General features: G+C 36.5%; 1 protein-coding gene across 3 annotated transcripts in view; it reads left to right on the forward strand.

Moving 5' to 3' along the window:
* NBAS (NBAS subunit of NRZ tethering complex) overlaps positions 1–25,556 on the forward strand; it is a 192,291-nt gene that overhangs the window by 153,810 nt on the left and 12,925 nt on the right. For all 3 annotated transcript variants that reach the window (XM_074895621.1, XM_074895620.1, XM_074895622.1), the window contains 2 exons: positions 11,373–11,512; positions 20,780–20,924. In XM_074895621.1, coding sequence (XP_074751722.1) covers positions 11,373–11,512; positions 20,780–20,924 — 285 coding nt within the window. The remainder of the gene's footprint in view (positions 1–11,372; positions 11,513–20,779; positions 20,925–25,556) is intronic.

Below are 25,556 nucleotides of genomic sequence, written 5' to 3' on the forward strand. Positions count from 1 at the left end.
AGTGCAAAACAGGCTGAAACTTTGTAGAAGGATTTTGTTTTTTGTTACCTCTTACATTATGTGATTTGGTATATGTTTTATAGGGTAGCAAAATCCAGAAAATCAAGTCCCTGCTCTGTTTTATGTACTTCATCACTGTTTTCCTTACTCTGTTGGTTACTCAATGTAATTAAACAATTTCAGTCATGTTACCTCATCCACAGTGTTTTAGAAGTCTGTAACTATTCTCCCCTCTCTATCAGAGCCCACTGTGATATGCAGAATGCCTTCTGAAAGGGGATAATGGGAGGAGCGAATGTGATGTCCTTGTGGCTATTAACAGTCCATGCTGATGCATCCCAACACCTTGGTTGTTCTCTTGACTTCGACTGTACATTAACCAGAGGTCTATGAATTTCACTGTGAGGCTCAGGTTCCTGTTTTGACTTGGTTCAGCTAATTTAACCTATTCTAAAATGTGATGGCTTTACCATTGTTATGTTTTATTTGCCACCATATGGTCATTTACTTACCCCAGATTTTTTTCTTTTAAGTCAATCGGATGTTTCTTTCTGCAATGTCTTTGACAAACATAAGCTAGCTCGTTCACAGTATTATTTGTTAAGTGCTTGCATTCCTCCAAAAGCATAATTGTATAAGCAAAGAAGCAGTCGTAAAATCGTGAGAAATTCTATTTTTTACCTTTACCATTTGATCATTTGATCATAATTTTTTTTTTTTTTTGGTGGTTTTATTCCTGTTAGCAGATCAAGTTCTTCAGTAGTTTCTGGTATGGGATGTTGTTAAAAGCCTTTTGAAAATATAAATAAATTATAAAACTGGTTTTATTTAGGCATTATTTTGTTAATATCTTAAATGAATATTTAGAACTGTGATGTTCAGTTTTTGCCATTCTTTTTTTCACACAGTCTTACTTTATTTCATCAACCATCTTGTTAGCTGACACTGTAAACTCTATCATCTGAGGAGTCCCTCTCAGGTATTCTTAAAATTGTTCTTACTTTGTAGTAATTTCTGATGGTTCATGTTGATAGAGAGAGGGTTTTTTTTCCCTGTTGTTGCTATTATTACATAGGGACTCAGCTGTGATGACTGACTGCTAGGACTTCCACTACATCAAATCGAGATGAAAACCACCAATTGCAGTGCTTATGTAATGCCATTTGGTATGACAGTTGCATGATGTTGCCCTACCTTCTTCTCATTATATTTATGGCTGCAACAGAGCTGTTATTTATTTTATTTCAATTTGTACAGCTTAAATAATTTTGTGGTATCCATCCATATGGTATCTTAACTGCTGCTGAACTAGGTCATAAATATGGATAAACAATAGAGGAATCTTGCATTAAAAATTTAAGTCTGTCTTTTTCTTTTTTTTTTTTTTTTTTAATTGAAAATAGTAATATTGAAATATTACTTAAAACGGGAGTCCACATCAACAACCTGTTGCTCCTAAAAGAGGGTATCTTATTTTACTGTAGGTTATTTACAAAAATGCATCTTTTACTTTGTCAGTTTAGCCTATCTGCAGGATGACATTTTGGAAGGATTGATTTTGAGAAGTTTTCATTTACATAAAAACAGCTTTTAAAATAATTTCCCCTCTATTAATAAGAATTGCAGACTTTGATTATCAAGACACCAGCTGTACATTCAATTGAATACTGGGAGCTTGTGCACGCACTGCTTCTTGATGGTAGCAATGATCACAAAAGGTAAATTGAGAAGCCACTTGCACAAGGTATGAGGGGAAATAGCTGATGCTGATTTAACAGTTTAAAGTTAAAAGTAATATTTAAGGATTAAGATCTTTAATTTCCAGACTGCATTTTCCAACAAACTTTTCTGTTCTAACTTTAGAGTATCTATATTATAGATGATGAAATATGAAACAGTGATTAGTAGCTGGCACATACAAGTAAAATGACTTATGTGTTTTTAAGTTCCTTGTGTTGCACAATGTTAGTTTTAGCCATGATTTACATAGATCCAAATGTTTACCAATTAACTGACACCTAGTCAATACACATTTTAAATTACATGTATGTTAATGCTGTCTCTTTTCAGTTTTAACTAGCTAGATACATAAATCTTCCAAATAAATAATTTTTTCTTTATTTGCCCTTATCTCTCTATCAATATCTATGTACAGTCTTAAGAGTTTTTATCTGTGCTGAAATGTATTTGCAGATTAGGACACAGTCTCCTGCAGAATACAAATGAATTGATTTTATTTTCTGCATGAGTTACGCATTTTTATGCATTAGGCAACGCATTTGTGTTTACTGAATCTATATGTATTTCTTAGTGAGCTGCATATCAAGCAGATAAGGAATTAAACAATACATAAATCAGTTCAGAAGGAAATGTTCTTGGATATGTCTACAAGACCAGCAGCTCAATATGTGGCTGAGCCTTTGTTTAATTCACCGTCAGTAGGCTTCTGGTGATTTGTTTTTAAACTTGAATCCCATAACTTGCTTAGCCTGTTCACTGGCTTCAGTTTGAGCAAGATTTGACATCCCTTTAGTATTTGTATGCAACAGGCTTTCATATGTGGTCAGCACTCATTCATCATAATTTTTAATATGTGAAGTCCAGCTTTGGGGAAGGTACAAGAAAGCTTCCTTTTGCAGTAGAAGGGTTGTGAACATTGTGAACACTGAGTTTGCCATGCAAAACTCTTGACTTCAGAAATAACACTACTTTGAATGTGGTGGGTTTTTTAATTTTTTGTTGGTTTCAGTTTGGTGGGGTTTTTTAAGTGGACATTCCTTAATAAAGCTGTTGCTTTCTATTAACTGGAACAAGCATATGCTGTATAAATGCATTCTTTAAACTATATTTCTTTATTGCCTTTAACTCTGTACATGGAAGTATGGTGCTAGGACATAGAGTGAAAGGTCACATTATTGTTTAAACTTCAAAATTCTGATAAAGAATTTGAAGAAGATACTAAGTTTGAGGTGAAGTCTGTAAAATATATCTTTGAGAAGCAATTTTCTCTTGACCTTGTTGACTCCTGTTCAGCTACCTTGTGAAAGTACGTGTTTCACATATGGAAGTTTACTTGAGTCCCTGTGTTCCTTCAATTCCACTTGACAGCTGCATACAACAAAATATAGTTGGCCCAGTGTGTTTTCATAATGTAAATTTTAAGTAGTGTGTGAGTACGTAAAAATGTTAAGCTGGTTCAGATCAAGCCCCAGTTGAGCCCAGTATTCTGTCTCCAGCAGTGGCCAAAAAAACAGCCATGGGAAGAAGAGTAGGGAAAGGAAGAGTATATATGAAACTTACTCTGATATTGCCCTCATCTGTGGGTAGAGTAAGTTAATTAGGAATAAGAACTGGAAACAGCTTTGTGTAGACAAGCTGTGAATTCAGGTGTTACTGTGGCAACATCAAGTAAGTGGAATCTTGATAAAATCAAATAAGGAAGATTTACCTTTTGATCGATAGGTGGGAATAATTTACCAGAAAGATATTAAACTTGTTTACACCTTAAACATGTTTACTTAAGTCAAAAGACTATAAGTCTATTAGAAAGCATTCTAGCTCAAACAGAATTTACGGTTTTAGTACAAAAGTATTGGATAAATTTGTGCACAGACATATGTAGATCATGAGAATAGATTGCAATAATGGCTTCCTCCAGTACTGAAATCTCTTAAACTGGAGAATGAGACTATAAATATAGTGAGGGAAAAACAGTAAGGAGAAGGAGTAGTAGTTACCCCTTTTCTCTTTCTCGGAATCTCTGGCCTCCAGTGAATGTCTCAACAAAACATGTTCAGTTCATGTTCACTGGTTTTTAACTTCTGTCTGGCTATATGTGAGGTCTCCTCCTAACCTGCCTTTAACCAGATGTCTCAAACCGTCCATGCCCAAGCTTGCAGCTCTGCTCTCATGGTTACTCTTGTCTCCCTTTCATCATTTGTGCTCTTCCCACTACACTGGGAGACAGGTGCATGCATAACATGGTGGTTTATTCTTCCAAGCCTGTTAATACTGTCCCCAGCCTGACTCTGTTTTGTCTTTGAGTATTTTTCTCTCAATCACAACATTAAAGTTTTCTTTTTAAAGAAAACCTGGTTTAGAAATAATGGGATGCTGGTAGTTTGTTGAGGAATACAGCACTTTTGGTTTTGCCTTTAAAAAGGGTTTCTTCTTGCTCTGGGATGTGAAGAACTTAATTAAGATGTTTCAGTATGTGCTTGTGGTTTTGCTTTGTTTCAAAAGTATATAATGTGTCTAAAATCAAGGTTGATAGGCTGTCCAGCATCTTGAAACAGTTTGAAGAGAAGAGAATGAAATAAGTAAAAGCCTTTAAAAGCTCCTAATGTGATCTTTACAAGGTCAGTAGCTATACAGTTTCAGGAGCAGTTGTATACTTGCAGTTTGTTTTACTGGTGATTTTTCACATTTGTGTTCATAATGTGAGTAATTAACTTGTAAATATGTGTTTCACTGAATTTGTAATTTTATATGTCCTTTGTAACAAGATTTTAACTTTGCAGCCTTGTACTGGAAATAGGTTTCAGTAATTTAACATTTGAGCAGACTTTTCAGTAGCCACACAGATACCAGCAGAATAGGGAATGACAGACTACAGGTTAACCCACAAAATGGAAAGTTTAATTTCTGCTATGACCATCCCTGACTGGCCTGTTTCTGTAGGAAGGGCAGTATTTTCTTTGCTGATTTACCTAATTAGATTCCAAACTCCTTAAGGCAAGGCTATGGTATTTTTGTGCCATGAAGAGCACACCAAGATGGCAATTACAGAAATTCTATCAAATTGATAACAATCCTTTCGGTCATTGTTTATAAATCATGTTAAGCCCTGTCTAATGAGTGGAAGCAAGTTTTAGCATCAGCATTCCGTGTCTCAAATCTGAATAAAATCTCCAATGTCAGGTCTGCCTATTATTTAGAAATGTAGCATAGATGAATTCTCTGTCCCCAGATCTTGGGGTGGGGAGATAAAACCAGTGTGTTTTACCAGGGAGTACTGACAAACTGAAAATGTATCATAGCAATAAGGGACTACTCAAATGCCTGCTTAGTCTTTCTTTTTTCAATTCTGTATTAATTCAAATTTATGCTGCAGTGGCAAACATGAACATATTTTGAAATATTTACATTTACAGTCTGGTGGATGTAATAAAATTAATTTTACAATAACAGAAATAGATAGGTTTTTGGTTGTAGCTCAATGTGTAGACACACAAATTGTGTAGACACACAAATTGTGTAGACACAAATATGTCTGGCTTTAATACAGGGAGCTGGTTTTTAGCAGACAGGTAGCTTTTCTCCATAAACAAGGAATTATAAAGAAGGAAAATATTTTTCTGATTTCTACACCTCAATTCTTTCATTACAAGCACCCTTATCAATTATTTCCTTAGAACATCAGTAGGGAACAAAACCTGTTGATTAAAAACCATGGGTCTGCCATACTCCCAGGGAGTAAAAATGTAATTTGCAGAACAGATTTTATTGGTCAGAAGAAGATGGATGTCTGTCTGTGTTAGTTTTCCTATTCACCATTCTCATGTGTAAGTAGGCAGTGTTTTGTATTTTATCGCAGGGGAAGGAAAGGATTGGATTGGCTGGATCTTTTTATTGTCATTTCCAGTTTTTTAACAAAACTCTTTGTAGGTTATCAGCCAAGTCGGTCAGCACCAGATTCTCAAATTATATAGCTTTAGCAATAAAGCATTTACAACTCCTGAGATGTCTCTGTCCTTTAGGATCAGAAGAACATTATATAGCGGGTATCTATGCCTCAGGGACACAATTTAGATAGAGCAACATTCCACCGTTTGCTGCAAATACTGATTTTAAACTAACTTCAATTTCAGGGGTGAGATAATGTACTGAACTAAACAACTGATCCTGTGAACTGGCACGCCAAAGGTTTTCTTTATCAGTCAAGTGTGATGTCTACAGCTTTATTTAACTTTTTCATTCTTCAAGTGTATCACCTTATATTTTTAAAAAAATACTAGGTTTCTAAAAGCTACAGAACAAAATTCTGAGGGAACTTTTCATATTTGGACTCCTTCATGTATTTCACATGAGATGAGTATCTATAAAGTAGTAGCAAATCCATGGAATAAGATGATGAGTCAAAACTTTGTGCACTGAAGGTGCATAAAGCAGTTGAGCAGTTTCAGTATTTTAGGCATCTAATAGGATCTAATCTGTGAAGGAAGAGAACTGTATAAATCTTTGAAAGATTTTATCATCAGGCAGAACAGTTTGAGGTTTTATTTGAGGAGGAATTGCAAGTGCATTAAGTTTTTATTTCAGCACTACATAGAAAGAATGTGCTTTCCAAGTTTGCTCAGGATGGCTGAAGTCAAGATAAAACGTATGTTTGTGCTCAGATAATGTACTGTTGAGATTACAAACCAACAGATTCCTCTTTTTATTTATACTTTAGCAGTAGAAGCACCCATGCCATATACTTCATATGTTTTATATATAAAACCAAGTGGTTTAGAAAGCTTGTGGAAATCTTGTCTGATGTAAGTTCCTACTAGAAAAATGATACTAGAACTGAAATATTTTGGCTAACTGTTGGACAAATAAATGGACTCCAGCAATAAATTTTTCATCAGGTGTTTTAATTTTCCCAAGATTTACAAGTTACAGCAGTTCAAGACTGTCCCTGTAAGAGAATGGGTGATTGAACAAATACTGTGTCAGGTCAATGTTATTGGTAAGCAGACTATAACTACTTGAGGAAAAATAGTTGTTCTGATGGCTAAAAGCACATAAATCAGTGAAGTGTATTGTGTGGCTATGGTCAAAGATACACAAAATAATATATTTCAGATACGAAGAAAATAGGACTTTTGTTTTCTGATGTGCTGTAGCTCCTACAGGCTGCATCTGCAGTCTGCACTTCCATTCAGAAATGTGGTTTATTTTCTTTCTTGGTCAATATTTGAGAAAGGTGGACTGATTTTTGCCTTTATTAAGAAAGGTAATATGGGACGAGTCAGAACTTCTTTATGGGCCATCCTAACAACTACTACATAGTAACAGGACAAACAGAGAAAAGATGTAAAAGCACAGCGCTCGGGAGGATAACATACGAATAGGAGGAGTTTGCACTGGTTAAGACAGACAGCTAGTAATATCTAATGAAGTTCTAAACAACACTTGGTGCTGTTTGTGTAGCCTGTATTTTGCTTTGTGAATTTACTATATATTTTTTTTAAGGGACATTAACATGTGCAGATGTTTGTATATTCTTGATTTTAAACATATGTAGTCCCTTGATAATGCAATTGTATATTTTAACAGTTTAACATAAGGTTTGGTTTTACTTAATTCATATTTCATTTTATGATCTATCATGAGTATAACTTCTAAGATTAGTTCCCTTAATTGATTTTCCCATTGTGGTAAATATTTGTGCAGCCTTTTATTTTAATGAAAAACATGAAGCCAGCTGTGTTCTACTGCCAAAGAGAAGGCATGAAACTAGGGAAAATCAAGAGAGAGTGAAGCAAATCTGTTAAAACTGTAAGACCTTGCTTTCCTTTTCATTGCTTTTGTTGTTTTTCTTTTTTCATATTCCTTTGGGATCATCTGAAGTTCAGGTGTACTCCTTACTGCCTGGCTATGGGCCTTATTATTCTGCTTAGTGACAAATTATTCTTTACAGGCACTTGTGCTATCAGGGCTCTGAGCAGCTCATGGCAGGTTATCTTTGCATAGCCTTTGAGCAGTTTAGAGGGATGGTTTTAGTTTTTGTTAAAGGCGGGGGAGGGGAGGAAGCTGAGTTGTATTATCCCACTACTGTGATTTTAAAGATGATCATACTTGTAGAAATGCCAGTGCTTTGTTGCATTACAACATTCAGAGTCATCTAAATAGATCATCCAGAGGTGCTACAGTGTTCAATTAAGTGTTTGCTGTGTTACTGAAACAAAACAACAGGCTTGACTAACCTTGGTAACTTCATCTCAGCTAGTTTTCACCTCTGTTAAGATGAAATTCCTACCTTTTAACACAGACCATGTTCTGTTTCTGCTGTGAGACGTGGCTGCTTCCTTGCCATGCTCTCCCTCAACCTCAGAAGGATACATGTTCTGTGTATACATACACACACACACATATATATGTATAATACATATAAATTTAAAAAAAACCTCATTCCAGTGTGCTCCTTCAAAGTATTGCTTTCTTGTAGCAAGGAACTGTAACTTTTTTCATGGTTTGATTGTTAACTTCTATTTCTGGAGAGTTATTAGGAAAGAGACACAAGGCAAGGTATCTTGTCAAACTACAAAGAAGTTCAGAAACCAGTTAAGGCAAGTGTCTTGATTTACTTCATAGCAGATTATATCTCTACTGATGTTTAACTTAAAATGGACTCTTCTTTTGTATAGGAATAACAATACCTTGAAATGAAGTTTTAAAATGTTTTATTGTCTGTATTTCTGGTACATAGTGTGGATCATCTGCTGCTTAAGGTTTTTCTCGTGTTGCTAGTGGGCAAATCTTGCATGCTTTTCAGTCACCTTGGTTTGTGAGGGTACGATTTTAGACACTGTGCAATCTGTAATGTGAAGTGCGGACACAATCTTTGCAGAACCAGTGTGTATTCGATGAAGTTTTCAAATCAGGAGTACTTTCAAAAATTATTCCTGATACAGTCAACTGTTTGACCATTATCATACACAGTCAGACATTCTTGGTGTTGAATCATGGGTTTACATATGAACTTCAGCTTTTCTTTTTTTAAAAAAAATAAAAATTTAGCAACCACATTGTCACAGGAGAGAAATAATTCTTAAAACATACTCGAAATACAGATATATTTGGAGTATAGGGATGACTGAGAGATGCAGCAGAAGCATAAGATACCTTAAAGAAGGGAAAAAAGTTAGGGCTTAAAAGGTGGAGGGGTATGAAGTTTAAGATAGGATAAGACTCGTCATTTTTTGGAAAGTAATCACACTTACCATCTACCCTTCAGCACTTAGATATTTTCCATTTGTTGCTCTTTCATTAACCTTCAATTTCCTTTATCCTCAGTGCTGCAATTTTAAGTTGCACTCTTAAAAGTCTGCATACTTATACACTATGTTGCTACTTTCTAGTCTCACCTGTTTCACAGTTAATGGAAGTCACATGCATTTAAAATGCCATATAAAAAGTGAATTTTCAATAGTTTCCTTAAAAAATATAAATAACTAACACTAGAAAGTTCACTTTATTACTCTTAGTGGGAAATGTACGCGACTTGAAAAAAGGCCATTGTAGAAAGAAATATTGCAGAAATGCACACTATATTTGAGAACAAATTTAATTCTGATTTATTTCCATTGTATTAATATGTGTTTTCTTATGAGCAATCATGTTGCAAGGATCCAGCTGTCCAAAGCACATTATAATGTTAGGTTAATTAACCTCATAAAAAAAATGTAAATCCAAGTCTAAAGATGCATTATTAGGCAGAATTATTGGAATTCAGTTCATGTTGAATAGAATGTCTGATCTGCTCTCATTTACTCTCTGCTACTAATGGCTCAATTTCTGGAACAGCTTTTCTCATCTATTAATATTGTTTGTGCCATTTCTTGCCCTTTTTACAGTTGTCTTTAGAGAGATATGAACATTTCGTCTGTGTTTTGAAGTAACATGCTGTTTGTGCAAATATATTAAAATGTACTCAGTGGACCATCCAGAATGCTTCATCTATCCCCAAACTCCTTTTTCAGACAACTTAGCTCTTTAGGTAGAGCTTCTGTTGTCTAGATAGTATATAATTTGCTAGATATTTTTGATCCTTAGAGGTTAGCATGTCTTGAGGCAGTGTTACCCTTTCTTGTTCTTCTCCTTTCTCTTTTCAGTCTTGTGATTTAAATATTGAAGATTTATAATATTTTATATTAACAAGTATAGATGGAATTTAGGGATATTACAAGTGGGAAACTGTTGTCAGCTGTGTGACTTTTGCAGTACAGAGAAGTATTTTAAACGGACAGATGTTTGAAGCATTTCTTCACTATCTTAAAATTTTTAGCATACGGTGCTTTCAGATGTAACCTGGAGACAGAAACAAACAGTTTTTCAGCACTAAATATTTTAAAGTCACAAATTAGGTAGGCAACTCAATAAATGCATCAGTAATCTTTGTTTTCCAACCTCTTTTGAAAAATTTGCCCTTGATGTATCAGAGTCGTTTTGAAAAGGTGGGAATGCCATCTTTAATCTTTAGAGTAGCTGTAGAACTAAGGAAAACTTTGTCCATGTTTGATGTCTTAGAACTATTTGGGCTGAAATGGAAAAGTTAACAGTTAATGCTGTGTATCTTCAGTAGAATTATAAGATGAAACTGACACGTTTGATATCTTGGAACTTTTTGAAGTTTGGAGGAAAAATTCAGTGTTAGAATGTGTTAATAATGCAGAGGAAGCTACCTTGTTATTGTAACAAATTATTTTTAAACTCCAAGAACTTTTGTATGTCAGGTAGACAGCGAATAGCTATTTCATTTGTGAAAGCCCTCCTGGTGCGATAGCCAAACTTTTAAACAGAAGCTGCTTCTCATTTAGTAGCAAGTTGGTTCTCATTTATAGCAACCTTCCTTCAACAGTCAGACCTTTTACCTTTTACTTTTTTACCATGCAAACTGCAAGCAGTAATTATCTGTAAAAGAATCTGTCATCAACTGCAGTGAATTCAAGTCCTGGCAGAAGCTGCAGGTTTTAAACTTAGATGGACACTTTTCCTGAGTTCTCTGGTGGCTTGCTGATGGGGTGTGGGGTTTTGTTTTTCTTAGGTTCAAACATATATACAGAGAAATATTACAGTACCTGTCAGCAAATGTTCTTCACTGGGTAAATTAATTTAGAGTCATCTTTCAGGGCTCTTTCCTATGGGGAAAAGAGATTAGATGCTGTAAATTCATCTGTAAATTGAATTTTCATAGGTGACTGAGTATAATATATATTAGAGAAGCACTAGACATTCCCATTTCTTAAAAATACATCTATATGTGTATATATATATATATATAGGTCTGTAGGTAGAGAAAAGGAAATTTAAGGAATTTTTGGTTATTTGAAGAACACAGAGATAAGATCCTCTGAACTACTCAATGAATGTATTTGTGTGGGGTTACATTTGTTAGGAATGTACACCTAAGTCATTTCTGTGTGCTCTGCTCTTTTATTTGTATGTAATTGAAAATGAGAAGTAAGAAAATGGGATTCTCGGTAAATTATGTTCGCTGCGTTCCTGCATTGTTTTACAACAGTGATGTCCTTCACAGACAGTTTATTGATTGCTTTGAAATCACTGGTTTCTTAAAATTTTGTTTGAATTTTTTTTTTTTGAAGGTAGAGATAATGGATACTGAAAATGAAGAAAAAAGGTATGCTCTCTTCCTGAGACTTCTGGAGTCTAGTCACAGTCTGTCTGAGTTTCAGCACTTGGGTTTACTCCTTCAAGCTTGGCCACCGATGGACATGAGCACCAGGTAAGCATTTCTTTAAACAATCGTGTAACAAAAGAGTCTTCTTGCTTGATAATATTGTGTAGTTTTCAGTCAATGAGTTCAAACATGGTGAAGAGTAGTACGACCTCACACTGAGAAAAATAAATGGTTTATTTCAAGCAGAATTGAATCAATCAGTTTCTTGAAAAATATATATATACATATGTACTATGTATCATGGAGGAGGCAAAAAAACATTTTATTGTCTGAACTGTTGCACAGGAGGGTTTCTATCTACTTTAAATTTAAAGATAAGTATTTTGCTCTTATTTTTGGCAGTATGTACAAAATCCATAAAAAGGAATAGAAAGTTCTGATTGTTTTCTCCATTCGAAGTTATACTTTGCAGAAAAATCTTTTGAAAGTTAATGTTCTGATGGCTGTGGCAGACAACCTGCAGGAGGTCTGTGAGGGTAGTGACACAAGCAACAGAGCTTCTCTTTTCTAGATCCATTATCTATTATTTCCATCACCGAATAAAGTATCCAAAAAGGAGGAATATATACTAGGGCAGACATATCCTAGCCCAACAATTTAAAATGAAAATACTTATTTAAAACTTCAACATTGCACCCATCAGAATAGGGATTTATTGAAAGTGTTCATTTGGAACATCTTGACTACATAATTTTTTACCAATTCTTTGGGTTTTGTCTGTGACTTTCTGAACAATTCAAAGGCAAAAATTTAACTGTTCTATAACTGATGAACACTTCTAAGAGACAATCTTATGTTATGAAGCAAAAGTTACATAACTTTCAAGGAGAGAGCAATAATATTAATAAATTTTTGGTGAGCAAGTACAGTGTGCCGTGTTTTATCTGATGGTAGTTAGGTTAGAGACATTAAATGATGCTTCCATTTAATTACTGTGGAGTACTGACTGCAACCTGTTTTAATCTAGGACTACGCTCCCCAAAGTGTTTATGTGCATGGATTTGTTAGAGTAGTTAAGGCTTTTTTTTTTTAAATTAGTATCTCTTTTTTGTAACTGTAGAGAACTGGTCCACTAGAAGGTAATCTGTAAGGGTTATTTGCCTTCAGGCCTGCAGTTTGTTTGCAATTTCTGTATGAGCATTAACCTAAAGGCCTTATGACAGTTTTATGAGCAAATAATTGTCTTCAGTGTATTAAGTAGTACAAGGACTGCTGTGTGATCTATCGCAAATTCATATTCTAATTTTCCTTTTTAGTTTTGTTTTAATAGTAATTGAAAATTGGATGCCTCACAGCATGTCTGAATTGTCAAACTTTAAGCTAGTCTTAGATTAAAAAAAATAATAAAGGCTTAAATTTACAGAACAAAGGGTCAAGTGAAATACTGCTGCAGTTAGCCAAATTCTTTTTCTTTGGGTTGAACAGAAAGACTAAAGATTTTGTGAAATGAGAACCCTTCTTGTATATAGGCAGTTCTTGTCTACCACTCTGTAACAGAGGAAATTAAACATTACTTAATTTTATCTCTCACTTGCTGTTCTTTTCGTTCGGGCTGACTTCCTAAAGTGAAGAAAAAAAAATGTTTAAATATGATTTGATTTGTAGTCACAATTAACAGTGGATTAAATTTCAGACGTGGTGTACTTCTTAGTTCTGTGAAGTCTGAAAATTTGTGCAAAGTACTCAGATCACCTGTATGGTAACTCATTTAGGGTCTAAAGTAGCTAGTATAGCTCCTAGGCATTTACATAGCCACAATTTTGACATAAAGAAATCAATTTACATAAGATAAGGGGTAAGAGAACAGGGTAAATTAATTCACAATCTTATATGTGATTCTGTGATTTTCATGCAATAGTTAGGTCAGAAGGCATCTCTGGAGATGTCTACTCCAACCCCTCTGCTCAAAGCAGGGTCAGCTAGAACAGGCTGCTCAAGGCTATTGCATTGTTGAGTTTTGAATATCTCCAAGGTTGGGGACTCCACAACTACAACAAAAAGGTTTCTCTTGTGTTTTAGTAAAATGTTCTGTGTTTCTAGCTGTGCCCATTGCCTCTTGTGTTATCCTTGGGCATCACTGAGAAGAGTTACACTCCCTCTTCTTTACTTTCCCCATCAGGTATTTATACAATTGATATAATTACCCCACGCTGCTTTTTTTCCAAGGCTGAAGAGTCCTGGCTCTCTTATCATTCTCAACTTCTGCTTGGGAGACAGATACTCCAATCCCTTTGTCATCTCTGTGGCACTTCACTGGACTCGCTTCAGTACATCTATGTCCCTTTTATACTGAGGAGCCCAGTACTGCACTCAGCACTCCAGATGTTTGCTGAGTAGAGGGGAAGGATCACCTCCCTCAACCTGCTGCTAATACTCTTCCTGATGCAGCCCAGAATGCTGCTGCCCTTCTTTGCTGTGAAGGTACATGGCTTACTCACGGTCACCTTGTTGTCCACGCTCCTTTCCAACTGGTTGGCTCTCAGCCTGTGCTGATGGTTATTTCTTCCCAGGTAGGGGGTGGACTTTGGATTTGCCTTTAAGTTTCATGTGGTTCATCTCTGCACATTCCTCCAGCCTCTCAGGGTGCCACTGAATGGCAGCACAACTATCTGCTGCATCAGGCACTTTCTCCCAGTTTTGTATCATCTGTAAACTTCCAGAGATTGCACTCTGATAGTCATCCTGGTCCTCAATGGTGTTAGAATATTGGCCTCAATGTAGACCCCTGGGGTCCACCAGTGGTCACTGGTCTCCAACTGGACTTTGTGCCACCGATCACAACCATTTGAGCTTGGCAGTTCAACCTATTTTCAGTCTCCCTCACTGTCCACTTATCTTGCTTCATTAGTTTGTCAATGAGGATGTTGTGGGAGACAGTGTCAAAAGCCTTGCTGAATTAATTCAAGGTATTGGTCATGGTCATCATCTACCAAGCCAGTCATTTCATCATAGAAGGGTATCGGGTTGGTAAGTCATGATTTCACTTCTTTAAGTCTATGCTGACTATTCTCAGTCTATTTCTTGACCTTCATTTGCTTGGAAATGCTTCCAAGAGGATTTGCTTCATCTTCCCAGGAACTGAGGTGAGGCTGACCAGCCTGTGTCTTGAGACATTATGCTAAGATCAAATTGCAAATTATATCATAACATTAGATTATTTAATAATTTATTTTAAAATTACAGTGTCTCTCTTCACTACTTTTGAGTTTGCCAGGAAGCTTTGGAAGGCCTTCAGGAGAAAATTGCTCCTTTCTCTTTCACTAGTAATAGTCACCTATACTGACTTCATGAAGAACTTCTGATTACTATAATTCCCAAGTGTCATCTACAGTGCAGACTCCCAACTACTTTTCTGAAGTTGAGCGCTAAATTCATAGTCATTATCTCCAGGGAAATTAAGAGTAGTTCAGATTTGCCAGATTTTATTGAGTTTGTCTGAACCTTTGAACAGACTAAAAATGAAAATAAATTTAATTAGTGGAGCAAGCAGTTGTGTTCATAGCATAGGAAATATTTTGTTTGTTTCGGTAAGTTTGGATTTGTTAGGTTTTGGGTTTGGTTTGGTTTTTTTTAAAAGGGTGATGGGCACAGGACATAGTTACCACCAGTGTTTCATTTTCAGTTTTCTCTACTAGCCTGAAGGGTGGTAAAAGTTGTCTAGTGTGTTCTCTTCCATGCCTGAACATTGTTCTGCTTGGGAAGAACAGAATGGAGGCTCATCTTGAAAGAAATGACAGAGATTTAGTTGTTCTTCTGCCCCATTCCCTCCTTTTTTCTTGGTTCTTTTCTCAGTAGGAGTATTACATTTCTGCTTTCTTTTACTATGTATTTATTTATTTAATGAGGTAAGTCAATGATGGTTCACTTTTCCCTTTCCTACAAAGAATTATCCCGATAGAAAAATACATCAAGAGGAATTTTTCAATCTCTGTGGTCTTTCTCTGCTTATATTCCCATTGCTTACCTTTTATTATCACTTTTATTTTTGTTATTAACAATACTTGCAAAAGTGATTAAGTGCTTTGTAAATGCTGTGTCAGCAGTGTCTTGGTTTAAGCCCAGAGGGTGACTGAGTACCACCCAGCTGGTCACTCGCTCCTGCCCTGTGGGATGGGGATGAGAAATGTAACAAAATGCTCAGAGATTGAGACAAGGACAAGGAAGGATGACTTAACCCATTATGGTCATGAGCAAAAGACAGACTCTATTTGGGAAAACAGAAAAAACACCTGTTTCATTTGAACTCCACCACTAATGTACCAGTCAAATCAGAGTAGTATAGTGAGAAATCCAACCACATTTTACAAACACCTTCCTCCCACCCCTCCCTTCTTCCCGGGCTCAGCTTTGCTCCCAGTTTCTCTACCTCCTCCCCTTGTCCAGCACGTGTGGAAAGTAGCAGTAAAGCACTGTCAAAGTGTGCTTTTCAAAGATATTATTTAGCAGCAATTGTTGAAAAGTAACACATTAATAAAATTGCAAATGGAGTTTGCCAATAAGTCTGTTGGATTGACATACACCAAGGAATAGGTCTGACAAGCCTGGAGAGGACAACCACCAATATCTACTATTTCATATATAAAAGCTCTCTCATGTTCATCTTCCATTTTCAAAAGTATGTACTGTAAATAAATATAAAACCAGCTCCACATGAAGCTGACATCATATCCTAACATGAAAACCAGACAGAGATGCTAGGAGTGTGTAGCTTTGAATGCAAACTAAACAGAAGTCATTATCTTTATTCCTTCCAAAAGCTTAATTGAGCCTTTCCATCAGTCACAGTCACTGAGCACAGAGCTGCCACAAGCCTGGCTCGAAGAGCAGAGCTCCTCCTCTCCTTCCAACCTGATGGGTCGAACCCAAAGATACCAGCTTATTCAACAAGCAGAACATGATGCACTTAATCTGTGAACCCTCAGTCAGGTTAGGAGAAGAAAAAAAAAACAACCAAACCCCTGCAACTCCATCTTTGCCACTGGTTAAATTGATAGCTCCTGCTATGTGATCTATCTCTTGCTTAGAGGCATGGAAAGTCATCATGAATTTCCATTTTTATAGCTGCTGCCTCCAGAGTACACTAAGAAAACATATAAGAATTTCCCATTAGAAAAAGAAAACAAAAATCACACTACAAAACACTGAAGTTAGAAATAGCCAGAAAGATGCAAGGCCACGTGGCTTGTCATGTGCAGGTTTACTTAATTAAGTAAGGTATCAGATATGTTACATATATGAAGCTTTTCTCAACACCAATTCCTTATAATGATTTTTAATACTTGTGTGATCTATTAACAAATATCTGCTACCTGCTATCTCTAAATAAAAAACAAGATTCAGTCATGAAAAACCTGATAACTACAGGTAGAATTCAGCTTTCTTCTCTCCTAAATTTTACCTTAGTTCAACTATGGTTAAAATAATTTCTGAACAGAAAAAAGTAATTTTTTAAAAACTCAGCAATAAGGCATTACTTTTTTTGCCCAGAACCAAAAGAGGGAAGTATTGGATTAAGTTAAACAGAAAGGTGAACTAAGCTATTGAGTCCCTGGTCTTTTTGAGTTCCAAAACCCCATATCACTATTTAAAATAAAATATAAAAAATGCCTTTTGAATGTAGGCAGCAAGTTCCAAAGGACTGCAGAGCTTCAGGTACTGTCAGTAACTTCTTTTAAAAACATTTTTATGAAATGCCGAAAATGACATCTGAATATGAGAAATCTAGACAGAAAAAGCATGCATGCATAACAGGGGTGTGAAAACAAAATTTTTAAAAGTATATGGTTTTGAGTGCTGCCTGAAACAACCTCTGTGTTTCCTCACACTCAACATGGCATATTATGTGAAGAGAATCATATCTGCAGGTGAATAATGAGCATTATTCTAGCTGGAATGTTTTAAAATACAAGAACTTAAAAAAAAATATTAAAAAGCACAGACTTATCATAACAGAGATGTCATAAAATTATTTTTAAAAAAGGCTACTTAAAAAAACACCCAACCAGTTCTTTTACTTCTCCTTCCTTTTGAGTCTTTATAGAATGTAAATCATATTTTCTAGCTTTATATTCGATTAGAAGTATTAAATATTTACTATTAGGTTGAAAAGCAAAATTCTAAGTATGATGACTCAGACTTAAATTCCCCAGTTCCCTCGCATATTACACTGGCAGGTAACAATCAGTGAGCAACAATGGCCCTTTTCTGAAGCAGAGGAAAAAATAAGTCAAGATTAAACAAAAATCTTAATATATATGGCTAAACACTTGGCTTAACTGCTCACAGTTTCCATTTTTGCTCAAGAATTTAATACAACTTGCATTAAAAGGAAGCTGTTGAAAAACTCAGTCAAAACTGTTCCTGCTCCTTACTCCAACCCAGCCATTAAGGCAGATTTTTCTGAAACACAATTTCAGGAACATATATATAAAAAAACTCCCTAGGCTGGGAAGCATAACTGAACACTCTTAACATGGAAGTATGCAACAGAGGCAGAAGAATGAAGAATGAGCAAAGCAAGAAGAGAAGACCCCAGAGCAGAACATGCTTGCAGCAGCCTTCCCACAGATGCAGAGACGGGTGTATGATCGCGACTGTCAATGACAGCAGGGGGAGAGAGGAAAGAAGGCTCAGTTAATGAAGGTGGAAAGTACCGAAGATTTTTCTCATTGCTCCTGGGCCTCAAACTTACAGCACAATCTCTGCTTCCTGGCTGACATGAATAATTCCAGGATTTACAAAGTAAAATAATTCAAATTAATAAAAATCAAAATAATTAAAAAGAAATGTAAACAATTCCCAGCACACTGTAACAAGAAGCAGTTGAAGAAAAACGTCTACCTACCTACTTGACAAGAGTCTATGAAATTAACCCTGTCTTGTATCAGGGAATACTGAAGATAGCTGTACCTGACTTTTAAAACCAATCATACCTGAGGTGGTGGGATTGAGGGGGGAATGAGGACAGAACTTCATTTTAGTAGCAATATTAGATGTTAAGACAGATGTTTTGAATTCTCTCAAATTCATTTTAATGACAGCACACTGATTTTAAAAGCCAAAATTCAGTTTGAAAACATTTCTGCACACCAAATACATTATTTCTCTAGACAAAAATAAATACACTTTTTTTAAAGTTTTATACAAAATGTTTACAAGGCCTAGATTTAAATTTAGGTTAAGTACTTATAACATGTAGTTAATGTTTGTCTTTTAGACTTGTTAATAAAAACAAAAAAACTCAAAGCACCCCAAAAAACCCACAGAAGTCCAAAACATATTTGACTGAGCCAGTACAACTCAGTGGGAGAAAAGATCATTTACAAAAAGGACTTATAAATAACTATGATTGTGCTGTCTACTATTAAAATCTCACGTATGCTTTTTGAAAGCACTACAAATGAGCTACAAAGACTTTCAAGACACAATGAGTATTCCTAATGTGTTGGGTTTGTGTATGTGTGGTTGGGTTTTGTTAGTCAGGGAGAGGCCTACAGCAGTGACCCCTGTGAGAAGCTCCTCAAAGGCTCTCCCGGCTCCAAGCTGGACCTGCCTCTGGCCAAGGCCAGGCCAGTTAATGACAGTGGCTGTGCCTCTGTGATAAGGTGTTTAAGAAGGGGAACCTTGGAGGAGGAGGAGGAGTTGTGAAGAGAAGCTGTGAGGGAGGCACCTGTGCACACACCAAGGTCAGTGAAGATGGCGGGAGGTACGCCAGAGCAGAGATCATCCCTGCAGCCCGTGGTGAGAGGGCAGGCTGTCTCACTGCAGCCCGTGGAGGTCCCACAGTGGAGCAGGTGCCCACCTGCAGCCCATGGAGGACCCCACGCCAGAGCAGGTGGCTGTGCCCAAGGAAGGCTGTGCTGGAGCCTTCTGAGGGAAGCCCACGCTGGAGCAGTCTGTTGCTGAGAGGACTGCAGTACGCAGGAGGGACCCACGCTGGAGCAGTCTGGAGGACTGTCTCCTGTGGGAGGCACCCCATGCTGGACGAGGGGAAGAGCGTGAAGAGTCCTCCTGCTGAGGAGGAAGGAGCATCAGAAACAATGTGAGCTGACCGCAACCCCCATTCCCCATCTTAATTTACGCTAAATTGTAAGACCAACCTGCCAGATTTGGTCATCTTGTGATTTTTTTTTTTTTTTTCTTTTCCTTCAAGCTAAAAAGAAAAGTTTCCCATATCTTTGGGATGCTGATGAATGGCAAAAGAGATTGATGGGGTGATTTTTAAAACACCTTTTGTGCCTTCCGAAATTTATGCAGAGATGAACATAGTGCTCGTGTAACTGTGGCTTAATATAATAATGATCTAAACTGTGATTGTGCATGGTTTTAGCACACTGTAGATGGGAATTGAAATGCACTACCTTAATTCACATTAGGAAAATAGTGGATGTGTTCCAGTGTTACCACTTCATGCTATCATTTAAATCATTATAATTTAAAAAAAGCTCCCGTCTGCTACCCATTTCTGTCAGTATATTCAGTCCTAGCAAGTAGACCTATCCCTAACAACAGTAGCCAAGGATCTCCATGATCTAGCAAACAGCAACTGTAGGCCAAGAAATGTTCCAGCAACAAGACTTTATAGTAAACATTGCCTTTGCCATCATGTGTGAAAAAATTTTCTTATATCTACTCTCTGCCATCTGTTTAAGTCTAACGGTAATGGTGACATGGCATGAAGTTCTGTGTGGAATGAAAAGAACATTTTAAATATGTAGAACAACTGTATCTGCATCTGTATCTACTAACGGAGAAGTACAGATGCATGTACTTTCACTCTTCTACCCTGTTTGGATGGGCTATAGAAAAAGTTTATTTTTGTTTGTACTTGTTGGACCTGAAAATTAAAACGTGATTGTTGGACAATATATTTTCTTCACTCAGAAGCAAGAGACAGATACCTGAGACACAGATGCTGTTAGAATGTGATCAAAGCAAACAAAGTTAGGAATGCTAGATTCTTGTCACCCCTCCCTCAATATCATTCTGCTTGGGAAATCAGCTGGTATAAAGGCAGGAGAAGCTGTTGCTATGCTATTCCAATTTGATCAGTCTTTATCTGGTGCGTGATTCCTCAGGGATTGTAACAGCATGTCATAATTCCAAATACTTTATGGCATTCTTTATGGCATTGAAAGAAAGGTGGCATCAGGGTCGTAACTTGTCTCAAAACATTTTCCTTCATGAGATTGTAGCTTAATTTGCACACACACACAAAATTAAAAAAAAGGGAAAAAAAAAACCTACAGAAAATGGGGGGGGGCGGTGTATGTATAATTATATTCTGTATACATCTCTGTTTTTTCTGGGCAGATCATGCACAGATGATAATCCCTGGGTGAAGCTGGGGACTGTTATGCTCCACAGATGCCCACCTGAGGAAAAGGAGAGCGCAGGAAATGAAATTTTGAAAATGTGCCGTTCTTTGTATGAGACAAAGCACATGCTCCCTGTTGAGGTAAGTTTTAACTTTGGGTATCATGGGTATGAGTCCTATTACAGGATCCCAGCTACAAGAAAGATGTTGCCGTACTGGATCAAGTCCAGTGGAGAGTTAACAAGATGATTAGGGGGCTGGAGCACAATAAATGCAGAGAGGCTGAGAACTGGATTCATTCTGTCTTAAGAAGAGATGGCTGAGGGAGATCATATTGCTGTCTTTAAGTATGCAGATAAGGATATATGCAGAGGAGGCAGAGCCAGCCTCTTCTCAGAGACCACTCATTGATAGAACATGAAGCAGTAGAGACAAGTTACATCATCAAAAACTCTGATAACATACAAGGAAAATGTTTTTCACCATTAAACTGGTGAAACATTAGAGACATGGAGTCTCTGTCCTTGGAGGTATTCAGAACTTGACTGGATCACATCATGGGTAATTTCATCTTGTTGGACATGCTTTGAGTGGAGGCTAGTTGGATTAACGGACTGTTAGAGGTCTGTTCCAGTATAAATTATTCTTTGACATATTTGTAGAAAGGTTTTAATAGTGTATTGTTATTGAAGTCAGTGTGTCAAAAGCTGTTAATTAAATAATCTGTAATTTTCTCACTAATAAATGCATACAGATTTAGTGAAGAATCCTTGAAAAATGTGTTGGTGATTGAAAAAACCTAATATACAAGTAATTGCTTTGTAATAATCATGGTGTTCTGTCTTCCTTAACTATGTATGCATACTTCAATGCAACCATCTCGTTAAGTTTAGAATTATTGAAGCATTTTGTATGTAAACATTGTATATTAATGAAGACAGATTGGAGAAATGCTTAATAAACTTCACAAAATTTAAGAGTAGTCATGTGCATATTTTTAGTAGGCTGATTAATCCCTTACAATCATTTCCACTCAGTCAGTCTGTTATAGAAAACAGCTGATGTTAAGACTAGAAGCAGAATAGAAACCACACATTCTGTTTAAAATACAGACAGGTGGGTGTGTGGGTTTTTTTTTTAAATAGTCCAGCCAACTGGTTTGAATAAAGTTCAAAATTTATGTAAAACATGATTCCAGAAGGTGTCAATAGGCTGAAATGATAAATACATGTATTAATTTATTCATCCCACTAAAAAAGTTTTGGTGGACGATAGGTCTGTGTATCCTTGGGACTGGGGTAATTATATGTAGCTTTTCTGTATAAGGTTATGAATGGCACATCATAGCTCATAAACTCATGATCTTATTTGTGCATAGGAACAGTCAAACTTTGTCAAGTAAAATGTTCTACTTCATCTCAGCAATGCACGAAGACAAATTCCACCAAGGGTCACTGTCATACAGCAGTCGGTTCACCAAGAGTTCTGCTCAAGAATGGGTTGTGATTTGCTCGGTTCTCTTAATTGAGTAAACTTTTTCTTGAATTCTATAACAAATACCTATTTGCAGACAGTTTTGGTGTTGGTTGGAAGCTTTCGTTGCAGGTGCCCTCCTCTTTTAATGGTATGGGATGTTGGTATGAATATACAGGTGCAGTATGAAGATACTCTGGTCCTCAAACTTAAAGCTTTACTGATGTAAAAGACCTTTTCATATGACTAAAATGCTGTACAGCAACAGGAGTTGCACTAAAATGTGTGATTGTACAGTTACCTGCGAACACAGGCTTATTGCTTTAGGCCTCTACTTGAGAAGAGAGGGAATGATATGGATAAATTTAAGTAACTTACTTGTATGCACAGCTACAGTACTTAAGTGAACAAATTAGAGAGTTGAGATCGTGTGGCTGAATAAGATGAAAATCTGATTATCAACAATTAACCTGTTTAGATGACTTCATATTTCAGTAAATTCACTGATTAAGAAGACAGATATAGAATGATGGAATTCTAAAAACTGAGAGATCAGTCTATCACACGAATGACACCATTCTGAAGTCCAATGGTTGTGTTAGAAAATATGTTTAACTTCAAGTCATGATGGTCTAGAAGTTAGAAAAACTATTTCTTTGGATATAATCAGAAAGATTTCTCTCTTCCTTTATTTTACCTCCTGCTGGTCTTCCTCGTTTTTTATAGCCAAGATATTTTTTAATGTCATTTAGAGAGTTTCCTAGCTTTAATATTTGTATCTCTGTGTGTGGTGTTGTTTTTTTTTAATTTACATTTTTCAGTGGATAGGTTTTTAGATATTTTTTTTTCATTCCTCTTCGATGAAATAAGCATTTTTTTATTTGCTTGGAAGTCACATGTGTTTTCACTAACACGTGCACCGCCTGATTAATCTCTTTAGAAAGGGGCAGATTCTTCCCCTCCAATAATTGTTAAAGTGTGACTCCTCTGAATATCTCATGTTTTTCTATCAACCTGTGGGTCATGTGTCAGTTGACATAAACACCTAAATGGAAGAATGCATCTAGTCTCTTGTCTGTAATCACCCCAGAGTCCTGGTGGACAGAAGATGTTTATCTCCTCGATTAATATAGCAGCTAGTTGGTCTCTTTTTTTCTGTTTTTGTAGATAGTTGTTCCAGGTTTTATTATATGAGTTTACATTCTTTTTCTTCGTTCACTGTTGTCTCTGATCATTTTGTTCAGATAATTTTGAATTTAAATGCTGCACTTTGTTCTGCTTTCAGCCTCTCCAGACACAATACTGTTTTGTACTCATTATCCAGCCCTTCAAGCCATCCATGAAAGTACTGAATAATACTGAGCCCAAAACAGACTCCTATGAAATGTTGTTTATAGACATCACTAGTGTCACAGTGAACCATCAATAGCTGCATAACTAGGTAGAAGACAAAAGCTATCTTAAAAAAGTTTCAGCTAAATCATAGTAATCCAGACTTTGAATTAGGATTTGTCCCTCTCGCAGGTGACATCATACCCCCTCTAAGCACAGCCTCTCACTGAAGCTAGGTGGACACTCAAGTGCTTTCAAGTGCTTATTGCAGAAAAGAAAGTCACGTGTGTTGCTCTGAGAAGTGCTGTGGGTGGTGGCTTGCTGCTTAGGGTTGTATTTCCATTTCCTGGCCAGAGCAGCAGTGCAGTCATTTGTGGCAGAGGTATGAGGAGGTATTTGTATTATTTGGACAGTCTTCAGTGCTTGGCAAGTTGTCCAGTCTCTTCCTGTGGAAAAAGGGTTGGAGGCCACTCCAAGGGATTGCAAGTTGGACCACACTGTCCTACACCTTATTTCTCTGATGCAGAAGACAGTGTTTCATATGACATTTTCGAAGTCTTTGCTAAAATAAAAAAAATGCCATAGTGATGGTCTTATTCCTAACTACAGAACCTGTTGCAGGGCTCTGTGGGAACATATTTCCATACAAATCTTTTTATGTTTGGTTTTTCATTTTATGTTTTGATGGTTTTCATGAACTGGGGAGTATCTGATAGGTCTGCAGTATCATTTCCCCTTTCATGCCTGCTTTCTTCCATGTCTGAAAGAGACCTTATTTCTCTTTTCCAGTCTTTTGTAACCTGTCATGTTCTTGAGAGTGATGTCTCCTAACTTGATTTATTATTTCTGTAGGTGTTTGGGGGTCAATTTTTCAGGCCCAGAAACATCTTTTTTTTATTCTAGACTGAATTTTCAATGCTGAACTCTCACCCATTGTTATTGGCAACTGTTAACTGTTCCTTTGCCTGAGATCTTTTAATTAGAATTAAAGCAAAAAAGACATTTATCACTTTGCTTTTCTTGGCTTTTTATTAGTTTTTTTCATATCAGTATGTCAGCATGATATAGTGTCATAAGGAAAACAGAGTCAGCACAGTCCCTTATAAGATACCAAGTGAAGAGTGGATAAGAAATACCCTTCTCCATAAACCACTGGCAAGACTGGCATTAAAATAAAACACCCAGTTGCTGTAGCTGCATTTGAAGAGGACGCTGAAAAACAATGAGCAAAAGAGAGAATCTGCAAAAATTAGTGAATGTATGAAAATAAATTGAAGTGAAAGACTGAAGGAGTGCAGTGTGTTATCAGAGGTTGAGACATGATTGATTGTATTCTCAGATATTTTTAGATGGAACACAAGCCAGTAAAAGTCTCTCTTGATTTACAAAGAAAGGCATAACAAGAACCAATTGAGTTGAATTTAGACAATTTCAAATTTTAGCATAAGGCGTGATATTTTGACAGTAATTGTTGGAATGTATAATTCTCTTTCAAGAGAGATGATGGATTCTCTATACTCAAACATTTTGTTAGGTTAGACTGAATATGGCTGCTAGACGTGTTATCAGGCACAGAGTTACTTAAGTCATCTGACTGGTGCCCCCTGAAATCTAGTGACCTTTGGCTTCAAAATCTGGTGTTGTAAGAACAAACAGAAGTTAATTGATTAGCTAAACATGTGTTTTCTTATGTGGAGGCCTTTATGACTCTGTGCTGAGCAAGGTAGACTGTTAGAACATGTCCCATTAGAACATGTAACCAGTACTAGCGTATAATTGTGAAGCATCTAAGAGGAAAACAAAAGGCTGGCATATCATCTGAGTTAAATGTTTTGAAAATAGCAGTGTTAATTTCTGTATTATTTTGCATTTGCTTGCTGAGAGGTTTAATTTTTCTTTATTTTAAAGCAGCTCATTGGGACCGCAAACTCTGATGCAGCATCTGCATCTTTTATCTCCCTGCCTTGT

This window comes from Athene noctua, chromosome 1 (genome assembly GCF_965140245.1).
Source record: "Athene noctua chromosome 1, bAthNoc1.hap1.1, whole genome shotgun sequence".
NCBI lineage: Eukaryota > Metazoa > Chordata > Aves > Strigiformes > Strigidae > Athene > Athene noctua.